Source organism: Sporothrix schenckii (genome assembly GCF_000961545.1).
Source record: "Sporothrix schenckii 1099-18 chromosome Unknown Cont41, whole genome shotgun sequence".
NCBI classification, from domain to species: domain Eukaryota; kingdom Fungi; phylum Ascomycota; class Sordariomycetes; order Ophiostomatales; family Ophiostomataceae; genus Sporothrix; species Sporothrix schenckii.
In genome coordinates this window covers 935,321-958,148 of record NW_015971142.1, presented here as the reverse complement: position 1 = coordinate 958,148, position 22,828 = coordinate 935,321, and the positions used below count along the sequence as shown (strand labels likewise).

General features: G+C 53.9%; 9 protein-coding genes across 9 annotated transcripts; 4 read left to right on the top strand and 5 right to left on the bottom strand.

Moving 5' to 3' along the window:
- Window positions 1-619: 619 nt before the first annotated feature.
- SPSK_07950 (uncharacterized protein) lies at window positions 620-1,336 on the top strand (the record flags this gene model as incomplete). Its single annotated transcript, XM_016734603.1, has 2 exons — window positions 620-758; window positions 837-1,336. 2 exons carry the CDS (start codon window positions 620-622, stop codon window positions 1,334-1,336), a joined length of 639 nt encoding a protein of 212 aa, XP_016590617.1.
- A 443-nt stretch (window positions 1,337-1,779) lies between these two features.
- Window positions 1,780-2,447, bottom strand: SPSK_07975 (uncharacterized protein; the record flags this gene model as incomplete). The annotated part of the gene is made up of 2 exons (XM_016734627.1): window positions 1,780-2,229; window positions 2,310-2,447. 2 exons carry the CDS (start codon window positions 2,445-2,447, stop codon window positions 1,780-1,782), a joined length of 588 nt encoding a protein of 195 aa, XP_016590616.1.
- Window positions 2,448-3,829: 1,382 nt separating this feature from the next.
- Window positions 3,830-4,108, bottom strand: SPSK_08190 (uncharacterized protein; the record flags this gene model as incomplete). Its single annotated transcript, XM_016734828.1, has 1 exon — window positions 3,830-4,108. One exon carries the CDS (start codon window positions 4,106-4,108, stop codon window positions 3,830-3,832), a length of 279 nt encoding a protein of 92 aa, XP_016590615.1.
- A 278-nt stretch (window positions 4,109-4,386) lies between these two features.
- On the top strand, window positions 4,387-6,953 carry SPSK_07056 (uncharacterized protein; the record flags this gene model as incomplete). Its single annotated transcript, XM_016733726.1, has 4 exons — window positions 4,387-4,625; window positions 4,708-4,783; window positions 4,861-5,225; window positions 5,300-6,953. 4 exons carry the CDS (start codon window positions 4,387-4,389, stop codon window positions 6,951-6,953), a joined length of 2,334 nt encoding a protein of 777 aa, XP_016590614.1.
- A 546-nt stretch (window positions 6,954-7,499) lies between these two features.
- On the bottom strand, window positions 7,500-8,462 carry SPSK_07790 (uncharacterized protein; the record flags this gene model as incomplete). Its single annotated transcript, XM_016734445.1, has 2 exons — window positions 7,500-8,304; window positions 8,368-8,462. The coding sequence occupies 2 exons, from the start codon at window positions 8,460-8,462 to the stop codon at window positions 7,500-7,502; spliced, it is 900 nt and encodes a 299-aa protein (XP_016590613.1).
- A 4,184-nt stretch (window positions 8,463-12,646) lies between these two features.
- Window positions 12,647-13,538, top strand: SPSK_07834 (uncharacterized protein; the record flags this gene model as incomplete). Its single annotated transcript, XM_016734489.1, has 2 exons — window positions 12,647-13,328; window positions 13,387-13,538. The coding sequence occupies 2 exons, from the start codon at window positions 12,647-12,649 to the stop codon at window positions 13,536-13,538; spliced, it is 834 nt and encodes a 277-aa protein (XP_016590612.1).
- An 826-nt stretch (window positions 13,539-14,364) lies between these two features.
- SPSK_07997 (proteasome maturation protein) lies at window positions 14,365-14,988 on the bottom strand (the record flags this gene model as incomplete). The annotated part of the gene is made up of 2 exons (XM_016734649.1): window positions 14,365-14,874; window positions 14,923-14,988. The coding sequence occupies 2 exons, from the start codon at window positions 14,986-14,988 to the stop codon at window positions 14,365-14,367; spliced, it is 576 nt and encodes a 191-aa protein (XP_016590611.1).
- A 618-nt stretch (window positions 14,989-15,606) lies between these two features.
- Window positions 15,607-17,685, top strand: SPSK_07186 (ABC transporter; the record flags this gene model as incomplete). Its single annotated transcript, XM_016733853.1, has 1 exon — window positions 15,607-17,685. The coding sequence occupies one exon, from the start codon at window positions 15,607-15,609 to the stop codon at window positions 17,683-17,685; it is 2,079 nt and encodes a 692-aa protein (XP_016590610.1).
- Window positions 17,686-18,076: 391 nt separating this feature from the next.
- SPSK_06891 (chitin synthase) lies at window positions 18,077-22,135 on the bottom strand (the record flags this gene model as incomplete). The annotated part of the gene is made up of 1 exon (XM_016733563.1): window positions 18,077-22,135. One exon carries the CDS (start codon window positions 22,133-22,135, stop codon window positions 18,077-18,079), a length of 4,059 nt encoding a protein of 1,352 aa, XP_016590609.1.
- Between the last annotated feature and the right edge of the window lie 693 nt (window positions 22,136-22,828).

Genomic DNA, 22,828 nt, shown 5'->3' with positions numbered 1-22,828 from the left:
GCATGTCCAAACTGCAAATAGCTTTCGGGAGGCGTAATCATTCCGCGGCTTGGTAGCGAGAGAGCTGCTCTGCAGTAATTCGGTTTCGAGACTCCAGCCCCGGCCGAGACTTCTTTCAGCCAGCGTTACCGGCAAAAAGTCCTGACTTGCCTATCATGCATCACGCCTTTTGGTGCAAAGGTGCTACTCACAGCGCCATCTGGCAACCGAATCGAATTCACACCCCCCCCCCGGCGCGGAACGGTTTATGTACTCATATGCTCACTTACTCATTTACTCTCCTGAACTGCCTGATATCACAACGTATTGGTGCCCTCTTAAACCTTGCTGTGTATTACTCAATTCAGAAGAAAAATCTTACGCTGTCATGTTTCTTCACGCACCTGCGTTTCTTATATACAGTTGAAAACTCTGCTCTAATATGGCCACCAACTTGAGTATAAAAGGAAGGTCCTGTACCCGCAACTCGGCAAGAAATACAGGACCTCTCTTCCTCTCCAGTACCTATGACTACTTGCTTTTCACTCTCTGCCTACATATAAAATAAACCCAGTCTCGCCAGTCCATGTCGTTCCAAAAATCCCACAAAAGGAGTCACTTACCTGAGCAGGATATCAACATGTCTTTCGTGGTAATGGCAATTACCACCCATCCATACGCAAAGTGCTTTGATGCCGGCATGGCACTAACACGGCATCTCTTTATACAGAATAGCATTGGAGCTGGGCAGTCCAACGGCGGAAACCTCGTCGTGACAGGTATATTGCCCCTTGGTGATAATCACTGCCATAGAAGCCACAATCGACCTTGTGTCTCTGACTCTGTTTCTCATATAGATGGCAACGGGTTCAATACCAATCTAATCTACGGCATCGGCAGTCAGTTCATGACGCTACCTTTGGCCACGGCCCGCTGGTCACAGACGCTGCCGGACGTCCTCGATGAGCTGCAGTATCTGACCATGTACGATGCTCATTCGCCCACCTGGACAGTCAAGGTAAACATGGACGCTTTTGCCATGCTCTCTCTGGACGTCGAATTACTAACTATCAGTACAAAGAGCTCCATTTCCACCAGCGACGCTGCGTCAACCACCTCAGCTAGTCACCTTGCTTCTGCTTCTACGCCTGCCACTTCTCTTTCCTCGATGGAAGTAGAGGATGTCCAAATTCCGGATGCCGCAACGGTGGTTCCAGGCTTTGACGGCGACAATGACGGCGGTCCACATACTGGAGGCGGAGAAATGAGCTTCGCCATTTTGCGTATGCTAGCGGAGACCCCTGCCGAGATGCCCTGGCCAGCCGTGTTCATTGAGAGCCCTTTTGATGAGGAATAGTTGCATAGGTGGGGAGAGCACCTAGAACGTGTGCCTCTCCATATAGATCTTTAGGGTATGGTTGGAGGGTTGTTTATTTGCATTTCACGGTTTTTATTTTACAACTTTTCTCGCTTTGCATTTTTTTGCAGTATTACTATTCAGATACAGCACTTGCCAGTCTCGTTTCTTATGCCTCATTCAATCAAAACAGCCCAATACCGTATTCTATCATATTTTGCTCCTATCACAGCAGCTTGCATGGTGATCCCACCCGCCCATCACAGTTACACAGTCGTCATGTGTCAAATTTACAACGAAATATATTGACGGAGCCTAGCCAAACCATTTATAACGTCTATAAGGACTGTGATTAAGCAATAAGATAAAATAGACAGGCGAGAAGAGCCATACAGTGTGGCCAACGCAAACAAAGGGACAACAGGATAACCACAATCTTGCCCTCATAGAGCTGGAACAGCCACCTCCGCCGTGAAACGCGGCACTTCCCATGCCAGCCAGTCCGACCGTGTTGTCGGCAGCAAACCCATACCGTTGATCTTCCACACGCCCAGTGCCAAGGCCACAATCTGCATTGCAACAAACGCCAGCTTCACCTGCAGAATCTGGCCGCGATTGCCGGGCGTCTCGAACCGCTCAAACGTCTGCTGGGTGCTCAAGATGCCCATGATCGGGTTCTTGAAGGCCATAAACACCATCATGATGCTGAAAATCTGCAGCGAGTTGCCGGACATGTACATCATGATGGCCGTCATGGGCAGGTTCTTGATGGGGCCCAGGGCGACCTCCCACGCCTTTTTGACCTTGAGCGTGTCCATCTCCTCGGGTGTCTGTTGCTTCTTGGGGGGCGCGGTGGACGCAACGGCGGCCTTTGTGTCTTTTGCGTCGCGTTTCTATCGTCACCACAAGAGTTAGCAATTGGCGTTCTATGCCATTCTATGCCGTATCGTCCTGTCGCCGGGCGACGACAAACCTTGTTGGATGAAACCGCTTGTGAGGGAAACCCCGGCGGGTCGGCGATGTTGCCGGACTTGGCGCGTGGCGCCGGCGGCGACTGGATGTCAGCTACCCATTGCGGGCGTGCCGTTTTTGAAGTCGTGAGTTCGGACATTGTCGTGTTCTGCCGGATGCGGAGAGAGGAGGATGGCCTGTTCGTGGAAGACGATGTTGAAAGCTTGATGTTGGAGCGTTGTCTGACAAGGCTTGTGGTTGCTGTCGCGGGCCCACTTTTTCCCATTCAGTTGCGTGCTCCTCAACGCGCTAAAGTATTGCAGTGGAAGAATCGGCTTACCAGGCCCAGACAGTGGTGAAGCCCCACTCCCTACCGCCCCTTCCCGGTATGGCAAAAGGGGCATGCGAGAGACGGCTGGGAATTTTAAAACGGAGCAAGAGCAATTAATATTAAATACTGAAATAAAATAAAAAATAGTTGGACCAGGGAAAGAACAGGGCTACCGCCTTCCCTTGCCGACGACGACGACATCTACCCCTGTGCATCTCTTCGTTGCCCAGACTTTCTCCAACGACAAGCCATCGCCAGGCGTCAACACCGCGCCCTGCATCGCTTACGACGCCCTGCAACGCCCGCAGCATCAGTAACCGCCGCCACGCCCGTGCCTGCCGGTTCCTCCTTGCCCGCCGTCGGCCCCGACCGCTCCTCCTCTTCTTCGTCTCCGGACGCGGAGCTCTCTTCATACTCGGGGTGAGTTCGGAGCGTACACTCCTCGCTTCAGCGACCACGCATTGGGTTGGATTGGCTAGGGCCATGGCGCTCTCCGGCTTCGCTCCACCGGTGTGGTGCCGTAGAGCCGTACGATGCGTTGATGTGTCATGTCCGCACGCATGTGGCCGCGCTCTGTTGCTACGTTCAGTTTCTGCAACCTCGCATTATCTGAGCTGCCTGGTCTTTGAGCGCCGGTCGTTGTCGTGCTGGTCACGGCCCCATTGCGGCAAGCTGCATGCTGCATGCTCATTCCGAGCAGCCGCTTCCCCTCCTTGTTCCGGAGCTAACCACCACCAGTTTACCTTCAACCGTTCTTTGTCAAGCTGTCACCGATTGTGTTCCCCTCCTCGTCTCGAAATAGCCTCTTCCCAGCGACCAACCGCCGATCGAGACAACCCCGGCTGCAGAACAGCCAACCATTGTCGGGCTCTCCGCACTTTCGACTGCCCTCCTGACGCGCCCTGGGTTGGTCGTCCCCCCTCTTTTTATTGTGTGGCTTTTGCCTTGCTTGGCCCATCCCGCCAACCAACGGACCAGCCTCGACCCGAGCAGCCGCCCTCCTTTTCTGGACGGCTGGTGCGTATGCGTGCGTCCTGCTGTGCTCACGCGGTCCTATTGCGAAACAAATCCAGAAAAATCTTGGCCCCAAGAGATAACAGTCGACACTATTCTGTCTGCGCAACTTGAGCCTAGCCACAAAGGCCCTCCGATTCCAGCATTCGCACTCACACCATCTGTCACCTGTCAGTCGTTGTCGACTACTGCTGTCGTCATGTCCAGTTCACAGGGCGGAGGTGACTCCAAGCTATTCGCTCGGGTATGTTTGTCTCGTTCCCCATGAATACATTTTGTATTTCCAATTTGCTTCTCCCCTGTCCCTTTGCCTGCATCGCAACCTTTCCCATCATCCAGCTGTCAACCAACAGGATTTTCTCATCCGTCCCCTGCTCTGCCACTGCTGCGCTTCCCCACCTCGTCGTCCGATCCGTCTCCGTAACAACATGTGACGCAACGATGTGACGCCGACTCGGTGTCTGGATATGCTTCATCGTATCTTAGAATGCGATCGTCTTTCCCTCTGTCTCTCTGTCTCTCTCTCACTTTATGCTAGCCAAAGCTATACACAATCTCTCCACTTCATGTTTTCCATTTATCGTCGTCACTCCCGTGATATTCCACTCGGTATATCCCTCTTATCGTCCACACCAGTGTGCTTTATGTGTATATACACATCGCCGTTTGTTGTGTACCTCGCGTCCCATCGTCTCCACATCTTCAGCCTCGCATAGCATTCGTTTCCCATGCCTTCCCCCCCACCGTCGCCACGATGTTTATGGCATACCTTCCTCCACCCTATTACTCACGCGCGCTCACTATGCAGGGCAAAGTCGCTGAGCTGCGCCTCGAGCTCAACAGCGGCGGCAAGAAGGACAAGAACTTTGCCGCCAAGAAGATTGCCCTCAAGAAGATTGTCGCCAACATGACTATGAGCAACAACGACATGGTCGCCCTCTTTCCGGACATCATCGCCTGCATGCACATTCAGAGCATCGAGATCAAGAAGATGTAAGGTGGTGGCACATGTGCCAAATGCTTTCCCAAGTATCCCCTTGTCTGCACTGTCTAACTGTTGTGTGATCTCTCCCAGGTGCTTCCTCTTCCTCGTCAACTACGCAAGAATGCGCCCCGAAATCGCGATCAAGGCGATCCCTGTGCTCGAAAACGTATTACTTCCGATCCCCTATTCTCCCGTTCCCCCAACGCCTTTGTAACGCAACGCCACTAACGGCCGCACGAATAGGACATGGAGAATAATAATCCCCTCGTACGAGCCCTTGCGCTTCGAACAATGTCGTACATTCATGTGCGAGAGTTTGTTGAGGCCACTGTCCCAATCGTCAAGGCCCTCCTTCGCGACTCTGATCCGTACGTGCGGAAGACGGCAGCGTATTGCGTTGCCAAGCTGTACGACCACGACAAGCACATGGTAGAGGGTTCTGACCTCATTGACCGTCTCAACTCTCTGCTCCGCGACGACAACCCGACCGTTGTGGCCAGCGCCTTGGCCGGTTTGATGGACATTTGGGAGCGTAGCGATGCGATCAAGCTCACCATCGACTACCACAACGCCTCCAAAATGGTGGCCATCCTTCCCGACTGCTCTGAGTATGTATCGGGTAGTCCCATGATCTTAATCTTTGCCCACCAACACGCCTCCTACTAACGTCTATGGCTTATAGATGGGGCCAGACATACATTCTTGAAGCACTCATGTCCTACACGCCACAAGAATCGACCGAGGCTGCTCTCCTGGCAGAGCGCATCTCCCCACGGCTGTCGCACTCCAACTCGGCTGTCGTCCTTACCTGCATCCGCGTTATTCTGTACTTGATGAACTACATTTCCGATCAGAAGCAAATCACCGCCCTCTGCAAGAAGCTGTCACCACCGCTCGTCACGCTGCTGGCCAAGGGCCCTGAGGTCCAGTACCTAGTGCTGCGGAATGCCCTACTGATCCTGCAACGGCGGCCTGAAGTGCTGCGCAACGACATCCGCGTCTTTTTTTGCAAATACAACGACCCCATCTACGTCAAGGTGACTAAGCTCGAGCTCATTTTCATGCTTGCCAACGAGAAGAACATCGACGAGGTCCTCACCGAGCTGCGCGAGTATGCCACCGAGATCGATGTCCATTTTGTCCGCAAGGCGGTGCGCGCCATTGGTAAGCTGGCCATCAAAATCGAGCCTGCTGCCCGCCGCTGCATCAACGTCCTTCTCGACCTTGTCGCCACCAAGGTCACATACATTGTGCAGGAGGCCACCGTCGTCATTCGCAACATATTCCGCAAGTACCCCAACCAGTATGAGTCCATCATCGGCACCCTTTGCGAGAACCTTGATTCGCTGGACGAGCCCGAGGCCAAGGCCGCCATGGTCTGGGTCATCGGCCAGTACGCCAGCCGCATCGAGAACGCCGACGTGCTGCTCGAAGACTTTTTGTTCTCTTTTGCCGAAGAGCCCGTCGAGGTGCAGCTTGCTCTGCTGACAGCCACGGTCAAGTTGTTCATTCAACGGCCGACCAAGGGCCAGGAGCTGGTCCCCCGTGTTCTCAAGTGGGCCACCGAAGAGACGGACAACCCGGACCTGCGCGACCGTGCATACATGTACTGGCGCCTGCTGTCGACGGATATTGAGGCGGCCAAGCAGATTATCATGGGCGAAAAGCCAGCCATCACGGCCGAGTCGGAGCGGCTGGACCCGCAGACGCTCGAAGAGATGTGCCTCAACGTAGGCACCCTCGCCACAGTCTACCTGAAGCCCGTCCAAACCGTTTTCCGGTCAGCACGGCCACGCCGCCTCATCGAGTCGCCCGCGTTGCAGCGCCCGGTCAACCCCCAGTCTGCCAACGCATCCCTGCCCCTACCACCATCACAGCAGCAGCAGCAGCTCTTGCAGCAACAGCAGAGGCTCCAGCAGCTGCAGCAGCAACAACAACAGCAGCAGCAGCAGGCGCTTCTACAGCAGCAGCAGCAAATGCAGTTCCAGCAACAGCAACCTGGGCAGGCGGCCGGTGATCTTCTGTACATTGATACAAACAAGAGCCTGTCTATGCTCGGCCACGGCGGACAGCCGTCAGACATTGACTTGCGCAGCCGTGAGCCGACCGCGGCCAATAGCAACGGTCACCTCAACAGCAACGGCTTTGCTAGCCCGCAGTCGGCCGTAGACGAGGCCGACGCCTACTTTGCTCAGATGCGCATCCAGGAACCCACTGTGGTGGCGCCCGACTCGTTTGGTGGGGGTGACGGTGGTACCCCTGGCTACTTGGTAAACCAGTACGCCGCACAGACGGCATATCACCCGACGCAAGGGAACAATGATTTGTTGATGTAGGATGGTGGAGTGGCTAAAATATAGTAGTTGGGAAAGTTCATATCACTTCATGTTTTTGCCTTCCCCGCAGATGCAGCGTTATTGTATGTAATTTTACATTTTGTTTCCCATCTTTTAATTCTGGTAAGTATTGTTTATCGTGTACATAGAGAGAGGGTGTTTCACTACTTGGCGAGACAACAAGTAAAAACAGACAGAATCGAGTATCAATGGCAGCATTTGTTCGTACGAGAAGAGTTTGGCATGATGCAAAAGTTAAATTCTATGAAAGTGTACGCTCGCGGTTACATGATAAAAGAGATAGCCCTCCTTTTTCCTTCTGCTTCCTATTGCAATGTCTTCTTGGCTGCACATGCGTCGTATGCACCATAATTCTCAAACGTAAATCTTCGATAAGCTCGATACCCCCAATTTTCTCAGTATTTCGGTTCCACCACCTCCATCAGTCTCCCTTACTGCTCCTCATTGTCCCACAATCGCATTCCCCGTTTCCCCGCGAATAGGACGAGAAGAATCATAATGTTCTTCTCCGTCGTAACTCTACCCTTAGTTGACCGTAGCGAACATGGCCCACAGAGCGACAGTGCCCAGCATGACCCCGGTCATGATCTCAGGCACGCCTCGTCCAGCGCTGGAGTTGACAGTGGCAGTCGGCTTGGCGGAGTGCGAAGCCGTCTCGCTCTCAGCAGAGACAGTTAGGGTCGTCGAGGCCGAGGTCGACAAAGCCGCGGACGAGGCCACCGATGAAGCTGCAAACGAGGCAGTCATCGTGTTCAATGTACCGTTGCCGCTGCTCTGAGTCAGAGAAGGTCTGCTGCCTGACTGGCTGGACGAGGTGGATGGTGACGTGGGAGGCAGGCCCGATGCATACGTCATACCAGAAGTCCCAAAGACGGTCGTGGTAGATGTGGCGCTCACCGTCGTAGTCGAGGAACCAGTTGTGGACGTCGACGGGTTGCCATAGCCTCCATAGATAGTCACGGTGGTCATGTCGCGCTTCGCAAGCTTCATATCAACGGGGATGCCAGGGGTCGTAGCGGCCAGGGGAGAAACGGTGTTAGTGGTAGTGCTGTAGCTGGTGAGAGTCTCAAAGTAGGAGACGGTGATATCCTCGGTGTAAGTCGACACCGAAGTTTGAACATTGGTCACGGTCTCAACAGAAGTGACAGTCACAATTTTCTTGACAGGCTCGGTCACCGTGGCAGTCTCAGTAACAGTAGCGGTGGCGATGCCAGCTTCAGCTACGGCGAGGGCAATGTCCGTCGCCTCCATGAATTCTTCCCAGGGTTTGCTCGTGTCCGGACGAAGGAGGGTGTACGTGATGTGGCCAAGCGTGCGGGTAATCAAGTCGCTAGGGCGCAGAGTGTTAACAGCATTCGTCGTGACGGATTGGCATCAAATCGTTGTCACTTACAGACCGACGGTACAGTCACCGCCATCGTCAGCCTTGACACGACCAACAGCTAGGAGAGCCAAGGCCCCCAGCTTCGCCACCTTGATGATAAACATGGTGGTCAAGATGGATGGTTGATTTCGTATCTATGATTTGGATTTTGTAGTCAGCAACCAAGACGTCACGAGGTGTGATGAGAGTATTTTCAAATCGTGGTGATGGGTTTGATGCAGGCCAGGGCTAGGCTTCTGAATTCTAACTCACCAGCTGTTGATGTTTGTTTGTATTGGAGACGGTGACACCTCTTGATAAGGGAGGAATACTGTAATGTCCAAATAAGGTCCGCGTATAAGAGCGCTAGATGTCGAGCAAGATGTCGAGCGATTGTTGACAGAAAGGAGAAATCCAGAAGAGGAGAGAAAGAGAAAAGAAGAAGAGGAAACTATTTTTTTGCACGGCCAGAAATTTAAATACTTGAATAGTGTAATTTTTGCGTTTGCGAGAGCAGCAACGCCTGCGTCCACTTGTGAGGAAGGTGCGATGGGCAGGAAGTCGAGGCCTGCCATTGCCACCGAAACAGAAGGAGCGATGCTGTGAATGCGGTTTCCGCTTAGGTTGTCCCGGACAATGTACCTGCTGTACATCATTTTAGTATGAGCATACTTTTGGTCGCCACGTATCGATATCTTCAAAAATAGCGAGTCTGCGGAGAGAGGATACATTCATCGTGATACAAACAGTGGTGGATGGCGAACCTCAATCGCTAGTTACAATTAAAGTTTACAAATACAACGGTCACTTTTGCTGTATTTCTTTAACTACGCACAAGACTCTCTCTCTCGTTTAATTTTCTGTGAGCGCTTTATAGAATTTAATTTATTTTGAGTTCTGTTTGAAACTGTTACAGATAACATCAAGTAAATACACGAAGACTAAATGAATACCTAAGGCATCCTTGATATATCTTCTTCCAACGTGAATTATACATTGCTAATTTCGCAAACACCAATAATGGATTTTAAATTTATTATGAATAGATATATGAATATGCACGCGCATATTCATCTTGCATTTTTTTAAGTATCAAAGTTGATACACTGTCAACAAATTGAACCACATGTGAGTATGAACAAGATGCACAGGGAACAAACGGCTGGTCATGTCATTGGACTGGTCTTTAGAGTTAAGCATCGAACTACAGCATGAAGGCTTCAGATAAGTATTTTTCAGAACGGTGAAGCGGTGTATGACTACCCTGGTTTAGTCCACGCGGCTGAGTCTATGTGCAGCTCATTCGAGCTGGTAGGTATGGTGACCAATTTGATTAGCTTTGCAGGGCATGTTGTAGTCATTTCCATATGCTCCTGGGGCCGCATCTGACCAGGCCGCCGTGCAGACCAAACATGGAGACAAGAGAGAAATAGAGAAGCATTCTGCCAGCTGTTGATGTGGGGTGGTGACAATAACGCGCGATATCACGCAAGCAGCTGGAAGGATGAAAAGGGTCGTGTGATGTCTCGAGGGCGAGTAGACGACATAATTGGCGACATTCCTATCCGCAACACCGTTAAAACTAGACGAGGAAATAAACTTACAAAGATAAGAGCCAGATACCGTTTGCAGTTAAGAAATCCGACTCAGAATGTATATCTTGGTGCCATTATCTCCGTCAAACGTGCACGACGTTCATCAACGGCCGTTTATCTAGGTAGGCATAGGTATCCAACTACAGTACTTCCCCGGATCCCAGCAACTGATAAGCCCCAAGAAATTGTGGACCTAAGTCTTGTGTTCTGTCAATAGGGTCGTCGAGTGGCCTAGCAAGCCAAGGGCCTAGCACGAATAGCAGTCTGAAAATGGAATAGGGAGAGCGGCTTGTCCTGCCGCCGGCTGCGAAGATAGAGACGGCGTTCCATAATGACTCTGCCGATTAGCATTCCGAAGCCGCCCAGGTGGCTGTCGCAGTGCCCATGCAAGGTTTGATGTGGTGGACAGCGCCGGTGGGGAGCATTCGTGATTCAGCAAGCGAAGACAAAAGTAGTAACGTCAAGATATGAAAAGCGAAAATAGAAAATAGAAAAAAGCAGAAGATCGCAAACCGAACAAACCAAAGGACGTCTTCCCGGAGACTGTTCAACACGAGAAGTGCTGCGACATACGGAGCAATTCTCCGTAGAACTTGTCCATCTCACAATATACGTCATAGGCGTGGCCTGTCGGGATGGCCAGCAAGACTGATCGTCAGCACAAACCACACTCACGGGGCGGCCGTCCGGTGATTCGATGTGCGATGCCGTATCCGGTAGGCTGTGTGTGTGGAAATATCGCGCCCGGGCTTTGGTAACGATTTGCGCGCCCATGACAAATAGGAGAGGCAGTAAATACAAGGTGAGAAAACAGGAGGAAGCCAGCCAGAGTAAAAGGGTGTCAGCGGGACAGTAGGGTTTGCAAATCCTGCATAGTGCTGCGCAGTTTGCCTCTTGGCTGGGAGGGCAAAGCCGGGATTCCGGTGGCCTGCTTGAGTGTGCCCAGATGATCGATACTGTACAAAAATGGAAGGCGCAACGCAGTGCAGATTCGATTTGTTGCCAAATGCCGGAGAAGCACAATACAGACGGAAAGCCAAGAAACCACAAACACGAACATCCTCTCACAGAAGTGGCAAAAGCGACGTGCTGCCTCTCACAACAACGACGCGGCAGCGGGCGCAGCGTTGCCATTGAACAGTCATCCATTTACGGAGGCTGCATAGAGAAAGCGAAACAAAGAAAATTCCCATCTGACAGCGTCTATGCATCAACGCCCTTCACGAACGATGCTTTCAGCGCTCATTAAACTGAGTCAGGCCACCGTGCTTGCACAGTGCTAATAAACATGCCCGCCGTTCCTGCCTTGCGTTGTGAGAGTGTTGGGTGTAAGTGTCGCCTGTTCCTTCCGTTCGCCACAACCAGTACAGTTCGAGCATCGCCAATCGAAAACAAGTCCTCTGCACCTTCCCAGCAATCGCGAAATCGCACATAAAGGGTACAAGTGTACGACGCACCTTCTTTTACAGCCGTCGTTTGTTTGTTTTTGCTTGTACTCCGGGCACTGCCTGTGTCCATATGCTCCTTCCCTGTCTCTTCGGCATAATTGTCTGTTGTCTATAGTTGAAAGCACAGTCCGACACCTCATTTCATCGAATAGCGCTAGCTGGGTGCCTGTATCGTTCATCCTAGGGCTGATTGTCGCTGGCATGCCCCTGTAGCGCCCCTGTAGCCTCGCCCCGACTATGGCCTTGATAGGTGCCAGGCCTTCCGGACCGCTCGGCCAGGCCTCGGGCGTTGTGATGATGTTGCCAGTCAATGCCCGGGAATCTGCCAACAGGCTACACAGTGTGCAGTATTGCCCTGTACACTCTCCCCATTCTTCGCTCCTTCCCTCCACGGCGAACCACTAGTTGTCATTGTTTCTTCTTTCCGTTAGCCGGTTTCTGTTGTCCTTTCCCTGGTCTCTTTCTGGACTCGCTTGCCTCCCCATCCATTCATTCCCTTCCTTCCCCCAATTTCGAGGAGAAACAGACGGCACCGACGCAACCTCCTCCTGTTAAGAAACTTTTTTCTACCATCGGTCTTTATTCATTGTCTCGGATGACCACGGTGCCATTGTATTGTTTCTTCCGCCACGATACTCGCAACCCACTCCGTCTCATTTCCAACGCCTGTTCTGTATTCGCTGCAAGCGTGTGGTAGAGCAACAAAAAGCATTATCGCTAGCCAAGCAACGCCATATCCCAACCCCTTACGAGAGAGCCGTTGCATCATTCGCTACAGAGAACGACGAGTTACCCTTTCACACGGGAATAGGATAGATACATCGTCTGCATCACCCGCAGGAATCACGGCCAGCCCACGTTCTTTACAACACCCTATCCACCTCATTCTAGCCACGCGATCGACCGAGCGTTTTTTTATTCCACTTTGACCATTTCAATGGGCAGCTCTCTGGCGCTATAGACTTCGCCCGACCACCAAACGTCCCAGCCGAATCGTGCTGCATCGTCCTTGGACCATCGTCCGTCTCTGGACATCGTCTGAAATACGTCGGGCATTGCCGCCGTCGTATCTCCGGTACGCACCTTTGATATCGACAGCGAAGCATCGAGATCCAATCGCTAGCATTGACGACATCGACGACCGATCCGTTCTTGTTTCTTGTCCAGTGTCATACTTTTCGTTTCATCGATACCGCGCCTGTGCATCATCCCTGACCTGTTCGGCATTGTTCCTTTGTTTTCGAACCGACAAAATCGACCTCTACAATGGCGGAAGCGACTGCAGCTAAAATGAGCGGCGCAAATGACGGTGCGGCTGCGGTTGCACAGGAGAAGGTACAGGAGACTGCTGAGGCCGGGGTGTCCTCTTTACCAGCCGACGCCGACGCTACCGTAGCTGCGCCGGCAGCAGAAGCAGTAGCAGAGCCAGCAGCGGCTGCGACGATTCCGGAGACAAAGGCTGAAGGCGACGCCGAAGGCGCGGCGGCAGACACGGCTGCCGCACCAGCTGAGGCACGAGCAGCGGAGAGCTCGGTAGATGCTGCGGGAGAATCGACGTCAGGGGGCGGTTTCTTTGAGCCGCCAAGGCCGCCTCCGGCAGCCGTTTTACGTTCGACCACATCCAACTCTCAAGCTCTAAACCAGGACGACGAAATCGCTCCTGTAACATCAGCTAGCGGTGCGCTCATTTGCAACATCACACTCCTTCTGCCCACGGGCAACCGCCATCCCTTCAAGATCGACGACCGGTACTTGACCAAGCGTGGTGTCGAGGTGCCCGACGTGACCGAAGCTGGTTTCAAAGATCCATTCAGTGTCTCTGTCTACAAGCTGAAAGAGTTGATCCTTCGCGAGTGGCGCGAAGACTGGGAGAGCAAGCCGGCCAGCCCGAGCAGCATAAGACTGATTCATTTCGGCAAACTGCTTGACGACAAAGAGCAGCTGAAGAGTACGTATTTTCTACATTGTCCTGTTTCCAGTTGCCCAGTAGATTAACCAAGCAACAGAGTATCACTTCAGTACCGACTCGCCAAACGTGGTTCATATGTCTGTCAAGCCGCCAGAGATGGTAGAAGACGAGGAGGCTGCTAAGAACACCAGCGGAGGGCGTGAAGCGCGCCGGAGAGAGGGCGGCTCCGGCTGCTGTGTTATCTTATAAACAGCTGTTAGCGGTTTTTGCTTTTGTCTCCTCCCACCGCCCACGCAAGCATCCACACGCATATACATGCATACGAAACACATGCGTGCGCGCAAGCGTATACACACATCGACGAGGCCGTCATGTCTCGAATCGTTCATTAATATCAGGGGCTGGGGCCGTCTAGAGTTGTCTACTATGTTCATTCCCCTCTTTGTTGTCGCCCACCCAATCCGCCCCTCGCCCCTACTGTCTGCCTACATGTTTTTCAGGAGTTTGCCAGCCTCTTGTTTATTTTGGGCAATCGTTCCAACCCTTTTTTACATAGAGGATGGGGGAACGAGATGCCGGGCGTCTTGTGATTTCTTGTGATTTGCTGGTACTTGTTGTTGTCGTGCTTGGTTTCCACTGTCTCCTATTGTCTTGGCATTCATTTTCAACGGCTTTGTTCATGTATATTTTTCCGCGTTCATTATTATTATATGTCATCACGTGCATGTCTTTTCTCAATGTCATCGCTTACCATTCCCTCCGACCTGTTGGTGTTCCCTTTGTTCCCTCCCTCTTTGGCCTTGTTTACGGCTTTCCTCCCATTCCCGACCGTGTCTTTTGTACATCATTCTCACGGTATAAAAATATAATAACGAAGACGGTGTTGTCTTGGTTCACTACATCCCTTCACATCAAACACCATGTAAAACGAGGCCTGTGCAGCAGATTGCATGAGTGCGATAAAATGTGTATTGCATGAGCCCCTAAAGTGTTGTTACAGAACGGCACAAATAATGAGGCCGGTGTTGCCTTCCGTCCTCCGCTTCGTCCGTTATTGGCAGTAAGTCCCCCTTTTTCACATCCGGAGCTTCCGCTCCATCTCTTCGTGGAATGTCGGCACCGCCCGCGATTCCTCGCCCGTGTAAATGTCCTCCCAGTCGACCGTCGTGTCCCGGCCTAGCAGAATGTCTTCGTGCACGCTCGGCAGCAGAGCGCTACCTGGGCCCGCGCTGCCCAGCGCCAGCGGCCGCCACTCGCCGTCGCGCGTAATCTTGAGCTCCATCCCACGGCGCACCGGCTCAGCCACGCCGTACGTCCGCCGCAGCATCTCCATCCGCATGTTTTCGCGGGTGGCCTCCCACTGCTTCAGGCGGGCCTCGAGAGGATGGGCGGAGTCGAGCTGCGGTGCGGCGGCGCCGGTGGCAGCGGCTTTCGATGACAGGTCGGAAGAGGGGGCGGCGACCTTGGGGCCGACACCATGGCGCATCAGGTCGTGGACGCCCGGGGCAGAGGGGGCGCCCCGTTCGCGGTGGGCGACATGGCTAAAGGAGTCGGCATGTGCGTCGACGGGGACGATGCGGAGAGACTAGAGAGAAGGACCGGTGTGTTAGTAGAGCTGTAAAAGGTGGCAGACAAGGCGTAACCGGACTACATCGACCAAGGGAAGCGTCTCGTCGATGCAAACAGTGCACAAATGCATCAATCACGAGAGAGACATACCATCTTAAGAGAGGCGGAGGAAGGCGGAAGTGGCCGGTGGTGCAGAGAAGACGGGCGACAATGAATTGGACGTTGTCGATTACTCTGAAGAAAGGCTTGAGACGGCGGGACAAGGTGTTGCTTCAAAGGAAAGACGCCGTAATGTTGCGGGTGATGAAATGAGGTTGGCTGGATTGCTTAAGACAAGGCGTGGAGGCAGGCTGCAGCTTGCTGTCGCAGCTCGTACCACGCCGTCCTCTCAACCAATCAGAGTGATTAGCTCATGGTGCTTATGATTACACGTGACTTTACACGTGCCGCTTTTAACGGCACGGAGGTCCCTTAGCGTCCCCGGACTGCGTGCAGCCACAGTGTAATATGGAGGGGGAAGACCCCTGGAGCTCAGTTGACAACAGCGCTTCTATGAGATAGACCGTACACCAGATGTGATATAAGAGATGCCGATTCTCACCAGCAGATTTCAAGATGGCACTCTGGTGACCATGACTTGTGGACAACATTTTTATTTTTAATCTTAACAACTCAAATTCATGTTCCTTGGTCGTTTGTTGTTATATACGTCCTAATTGGCGTCATATACCACAAACAAGCCAGCACAATGCCTTCTCTCACAGGGGCGCGGCCGCCCATCATCCGCATCGCCAAAGGCACATTCTACCGGCACCACCCAAGCTCTGTCCCCGTCAGTGATCCATCAGGCGGCGCAAGTGGGATTGCTCACCACAATCCACCCTTGCTCTCTGACCTAGACTTTGAGCTCCCTTCGGACGATACGGCTCATGGCGGCGGTGCAGGTCGCGGCCCTCTGACGCCTCACAACTGGTGCGTTGTGGGACCGTCTCTGTCCGGCAAGACAACCTTGCTCCAGGCCCTGCGAGGTCAGCACATCTGCCTGCCTCCCACCGCACGGTCCTATCCGTACTTGGCGACGGACAGTGTGCCGCACCGTCTCAAGAGCGCCTCGCGTGCCATCCGCTATGTCGGCTTCGACGCCGACGGCAGTGGCTCCGGTCTCGGCCCGGCGACGTCTGCGTACCTGTCTGCCCGGTATGAGTCACGGCGAGAAACGACCGACTTCTCGCTTCGGGATTTCCTCCTTGGCAATACCGAGCTGAACCCATACCACGGAGAGGGCAGTGCGGCCGCCGGCGAGGAAGACGAACGCATCCCTGCCAGTCTTCTCGACCGCGTCATCAAAGACCTTCGGCTCGAACCCCTTCTCGAGCTGCCCGTTGCCTTTTTGTCCAATGGCCAGGGCCGCCGGGCCCGGATTGCACGTGCACTGCTAACCCGCCCGGCCGTTCTACTGCTCGACGAACCATTCATGGGCCTCGACCCGCCCACGGTGGCATCGCTGAGCCCGCTACTGAGCGGAATGGCTGCCAAGGCCCAGCCGCGCTTTGTTCTCAGCTCGCGTCCGCAAGATCCTCTGCCGTCGTGGATCAGCCACTTGATCTACCTGCGCACCGACTGCCAAGTGGGCGCCATGGGTCCGCGAGACGTTGTACTCGAGACCCTGCGCAACTATGTGCACGGTGTGCGCAGCGGCAAGACGGCCGAGGACGAGACACTGCCTGTGCATGCGCTCGGCGAGATGGGCCGCATTCTCACGCCGAGCGGCATCGAAGGCAGAGGTTTCGACGAGGCGAGCCACAGCACGCATGCTTCGGCGGATGTGCCAAAGTCGCCATCGTCACAACCGACAAAAGTCGCTCTAGGTGAGCCGATTGTCGAAATGAACGGCTGCGTCGTCAAGTATGGTGACCGTATTGCGCTCGGCAACTGGTCGCAACGGGTGGCCGATGGCTCGACCGTTCCAGGCCTGATCTGGACCGTCCGCCGTGGTGAGCGCTGGGGCGTGTTTGGTCCCAATGGCTCCGGCAAGACCACCATTGTCTCCCTGCTGTGCTCCGACCACCCTCAGACCTACTCGCTGCCCATCCGTCTCTTTGGCCGCAGCCGTCTGCCCGAGCCCGACCGTCCTGGACGGCCTCTGACCTTTTGGGACATTCAGTCCCGTGTCGGCCACTCCAGCCCGGAAGTGCACCAGCACATGCCGCGCGGCCTGACTGTGCGCCAGATCGTGCAGAGCGCCTGGGCGGACACGTTCCGTGCCAAGCCGCAGCTGGCTCCCAATGCTCCTGGCAAAGTGGATGCATGTCTGCGGTGGTTCGCGACGGAATTGCAGCCCAGCAGCGGTGGTGGTGGTGGCGGCAGCGTCGCGGCGGCGAGCAAGAGCGATGCCAATGACCTGGCGTGGGCCGACAACTACTTGTTTGGCGAGCTGTCGTTTAGTGCACAGCGCGTGCTTCTCTTCATCCGTGCCGTCGTCAAGAACCCCGACATTGTCGTTCTTGACGAGGCCTTTAGCGGCATGGACGAGAGCGTGCGGGACAAGTGCGAGCTCTTCCTCAGCCACGGCGAGACGGCGACGTATTCTGCGGACAACAAGATCGTCGAGAGCGAGGCGGCCAAGAAGAATAAGGTGCAGGTACACGGCTTGACGGACCAGCAGGCGCTGATTTGTATTGCACACGTCAAGGAGGAGGTGCCCGACTGTGTTCGGGAGTGGGTGTGCCTTCCAGAGGCGAACACCACGTCGGCGGCGCGCTTTGGCCGCTTGGATGGTCCGCTGCGGACAGACCGACGGCGGTGGGACGAAATCTGGGCACAGTAAGCCGGTGGCCATAAAATGAAGTCAGTCATGAAGCAATGAGCGGGTAATAAAAAAGGCACAAAAAGCATATTGAAGCAGATCCAATTTCATAGCATTTCACACATTATCAAGAAAAGCCAACAACAAATATCAAAAAGTGCAGAAACATCAAAACAAACGCCTGTCCCAAACATAGAGCCACTCTCATAGAAAGAGGCACTGCCTTGCAAGGCCAGCGTAAAACAAAACCCAATCGCAGCATCCACCTCTCTTCCCTTTCCAGCCCTTCGTACTCGTACAATCTACTCGTCTCGTTCCGTTACTCCCAGCCCAGTCAAGTCCCAAGGTATCAAAAAATCCGATAATGATCCAAGACAAATCATTGAAAAATTGTTCAGCTCACCGCACAGCATCATCGCCGCACGCTGCTACCGATGCTGCTCATCGTCTCGCTCATCTTTGAGCCGAAGCCACCAATCCACTCAGGCACTTTAAGCGACAAACGAACGCGACCCTCAATAATAACATTGATCGCGTTGATGACAGCAAATGTGGTTGAGCCAATCGCACGGAACAGTGCCAGACTCGCCACAGACCAAAGAATGAAGCGCAGGTAGAAGTTGTTGCCGATGCCACTAGAGCCGTACGCCTCAGACACGGCCATGGCCAGGATGCCGTTGGCAATCATCCATGTCACGACCATGTACGTCCGCACGCTCTTGTAGTAGTCTTCCTGCATCTGCGCCTCGGAGACGGGGGCCGGGGGAACTTCGACACGATCGCGCAGATTCCGCAGGGCCTCGTCATAGCCGCTGTCAATGTCCAGCTGCTCGGACGGCATCTCGAGCTCAACTGTGCTGCCCTTTCCCACAGCGCCACCCAAGTCGGTTTTGAGCACGTTGTCGCCCTTTGTACCCCAGGTAACGTCGTGGGTGTTGCAGAAAGCGTACACTTGGAGTGTGCAAATATAGCTGGGCAGAAGCGTAAAGTACTGCGCAGACGACGTGAACATGTGCCAGGGGTCGAGATACAGGAAGGACATGAAGAAGTACAGTCCCACTGTCGATGCCGTAGAAACGATGAGGTTGGTGAATACGTTGTTGCCGATTTTTAGGACGGTGCTAGAGTCGCGCAGTTGCCGAATCACAATGTAGAGCGTCGCAAACGTCGTGTAGACCATGATGATGCCGTACACGATCATGCTGGTCATGTACAGCTTCTTGGCACCCTGGGGACGATTACCCAGAGACAAAATGAATTGGGTAGCAATCAAAAGAGTGCAAGTATACCGGAGAACCGTAAAGATGTACGACCCGATATTGTGACCGAAGGGATCCACAGTCGGATCGGCCAGACCACCGGCGACGAAATAGAATGTGAGGTAGAAGTTTGCCAGGGAGAAGTACGTGAACAGCAGTTGGAGAAGCTGGTACAAGAACTCTATGTGCAGCAGAATCTTGCGGGGAATCGTGTGATCCGTTGACCACAGCTGCTTGAAGTGCACAAGTGAGTACACAGCCGCAAAGAAGGCACCATTCAGCCACCGTCGCCGCTGCGAGATGAATTCCGGTACACTATCCGGAACGTCAGTCTCGCCAGTACAGCTCTTGACATACTTCAGGACCCAGCGCTCGCCACGTTTCGCTACAAGCTCCCAGCAGAGAATGCGATCCTCGGCCAGGTACATGTTTGCAGTGAACACGTCAGCATGTTGGCCGTGGAGGGTTTCTCCCTTGAAGTATTGGCTGAGGGGGCCGTGGCCGGTCTCGTCATTTTGCAGGGCGTGGTAGCGGTACGCACTCAGAGCACCTGGAAGCACTGTGATGTAGCCGAAGACACTCTCCAGTGGCTTGTCCAGGATGTTGCTCATCTTGTACTCGAAGTTTTGCGATGCCACCAGCGGATTGAGAAGGTTCCCTCCAAAGCGCCCCTTCATAGCCTTGATTTCACCACAAGCGCCAGCGACGTTGGAATCCGTGTCAAAGGCCTTCCACAGGTGATAGAGGGAGTTGTTGCCAGGCCGAGTACCAACATCTAGGAGGATGCAGACGTTGGGGTTAAGCGAGCGGCCAAATGCGTTGAAGAACCAACGATGGGAGTTGAGCTTCCGCTGGTTACGCTCCTTGAGACAGAAGATCATCTGGCACGGAACAATGCCCTTCTCAGCACCCTTGAATTTGAGGTCAGAGTCCAGAGACACCTGTGTCGTATACTCGTAAACGTGGGCCTGGACTGCCTTTTGGTTGACAAAGTTCTTGGCGATGCCGTGCTGGTAGATGCCCATAGCTGCAAGAGCATCAAGCGTGCGCGGGTGGATCCTCTCACGACCATCAGAGACGATGCACACCACGATCTTTTGCCAGCCGTTCTCGCCCCATGTGCGAGACTTGTTGCGGCCACAGAAGTGAGCAATGTTTTTCATGACGGCGTGCATCGTCCGAGTGAAGTCGTAGGCGTTCTCGTTATACATCGTAATGCAGATAAAAAGTTCCGTCTCGCGAGCTGTACGGCCGATGCTCTGACGGAGTTTATATCCGCGCTCAACGAAATCGTCCGGGTCGCAGGTCACAGCCGTGTACCGCATGTGCGTGAACTCGATCTCGTCTCTCCGGGGCAAAAAGCTGAACAGGATAGTCGGGATCTTGCATTCAAGGACCAGCTTACCATTAATAAGCTGGACGGCTTTCTTGCTCGTGTGAGGTTCCCGAACACCGCGACGCTCCTGCCGACCCTCGGGCGCGGGCCCGTAGTGCTCTACTTTTTCATTTCTGTAGTTCACGTCGCTGTCGGCATCGCCGTCATCATCCACTCCGTTCTTGTGTGCATACATGTCGCCGATATCTTTTCCTCCATCTTCGTCTTCGCCACCTGCTTCAGGATCGTTCAGGGTGACTTGGGAGAAGTTGTTGCCGTACATTGTCTGGCGGCTGCGACTGGCACCAGAAATCTCGGAGTGTGGTCGGAACACGTCGTCGTCATCACCTTCGTCGTCCATGTTGCTCGCAGCCTCGTACCGGTATGAGGCGTTGCTACCGCGTGGCCGGTGTGATTGGCTATGCGTAGTGTAAGCTGAGCTGACGCCGGTAATTTCACTCATGTCTTCTTCATCACCCAGAGGAATGGAAACAGTCGCATCATCGGCAAACGTAGATGTCCGAGCATTCCCACCAGCTGTTGAGAAAAGTGGGGCCGGTGGAAGAGGCCGACGGGGGCTTCCTCCGTACTGAGAAGCCGGCGTTCCTGGACGCGGGCTTCCATTGATATCGGCAGATTCATACTGCGCTGGAGAAGGCGGTACTCGGGTATATTCGGGCGCCTGTGCCGTGGAAAATGAGTTCGAGTGTGCATGCTGGGCCATGTTATTGGCGTAACTACGGCGCGACGGCGTCCATGGCCGCGTAGGCGAAGTTGAGCGAGGCAAGTCTCCGCGCACTCCGCGAAAGGGCGAGTACGATGAGTCTGGCGGTGGTGGCATCATGATGGGCGGATCGATGGATGAACGACTGGGACTCGTGGAGACCTGGAAGGTGTCCTGTGAAGCTGAGAAGCGAAGTCTGTCTGCGTTAGCATTGTGTTGTGTATGTGTTCTGGTTATGCCATCGAGGATACTTTGAGGGATGAATGTTTCCTTGTCATGCAAGTCACCGTTGCCGAACAGGGTACCCAATCCCGCAGTTGAACCGTCAGAGAAAGGAGACAACTGAGGAGGGCCTGCTGTACCTCGACTCTGTGACACAAGGGGACATGGCATAGACACAGATTTGGTAGGCTCTAGGCCGGACCCGTTCGGCATCTTTCGTCGCAGCTTAATGGTCGGTGTCCTTCCCCTTCCAAGGGCAGCCACTGGCCGCCGTTGGAGAGACGGAGACGGGCTGGTAGATGCATCAAGAGCCTCGACACTGGTGGGAGACGAACACTGGTCCTGAACAAACTTGACAATCTTGTGCCGTGCGCTCACTGTCTGCTCCTTTCCGCCAAAAGGAGGCACGTTCGCCTCTTGAAGCCGTCCACATTGCTCTCTCTGTTGGCGACGTTTGCTTTGTTCGCGCTGTTCCAGCGAAGACACAGCGGCAGCCACTTTGCTGGGGAGGGAAAGGGGAGAGGTGCTTGAAGCAGCAACAGCAGCTCGCGATGCAGGAGGAGTAAGGAAAGAAGCTGTTGAGCTGACATACGACGTCGATGATCCCAGAGGACGAATCTCGGGGAGCTGCGGCGGCACTGCTGAGATGCTGCCACGGTGAAGAGACGGGGCGCCAGAAGTGCGCAGAGAAGGAGGCGTCAGGGCGTCGTCGTCGAGCGCGCCACCTCCGTCCATCGAAGTCAGGAGACGCACAGCGGCAGGGTTTGTCGATGTCGTGTGCGATTGCGTGGTGGCTGCTCCCGTCAGAGAATCGTGCGCGCCATGACTATCGCTGTCTCCGGTATAGCCAAGATAGTAGTCCGGCGGACGCGAGGGCGTGCCGGGGTCCATCGCGTTTATCGGGGACGGATCTGTGTTGTTTTTATAGATTGATCGTTCTCACGAAGGAATCGTACTTTAGAACTGTGTGCGTTCTCTGTGCTCTTAATGTTGTATTGTGAATCGTAAGAGCAGCTCTCGTGGTTCTTTGGTATGTTGCTCGCTCCGCTAATGAAAGGTTAGTCGTAGTGATCGACAGGGCCGACAACAAAAGGTACTTGGGGCGCGAGGCGAACCTACGGTATAATTCGCGGAATGCTCGTCAAGAATCTTCAAAAAAGCTTGAAGCTCAAAAGTACTGACTGTAAATTGAATGAAGCACAACAAAGTGTCTATAGAGAAGGGAAAGAAGGTGGGTGAAGAAGAAGTGGCCCGAGCAGGAAAGAGCAGACTACTGGTAGATGCGGAAAGAAAGAGGGAGCTGTCCTGCTGCCCTTCTTGTGTCCTCGTTCATGCCCAGTTCAGCTACAGAAACAGACACCAAACAAGATTTCACTTGTTTTGAGAGCAGGTGCGACCGGGAATGGGGGGTCGCAACAGAATGTTGATGGCCGTTGCTGGGGAGACGCCCCAATTGGGAAGGATGCCGCAACATGCTTGCGCTACCTAACCGCCTCGATAGGCTAAACTTTTTCGAGCTGGGAACAACAAGAAAAATCCCCCATCCACGAAAAGATCTAAAAATACGACATAACACGCGAATTC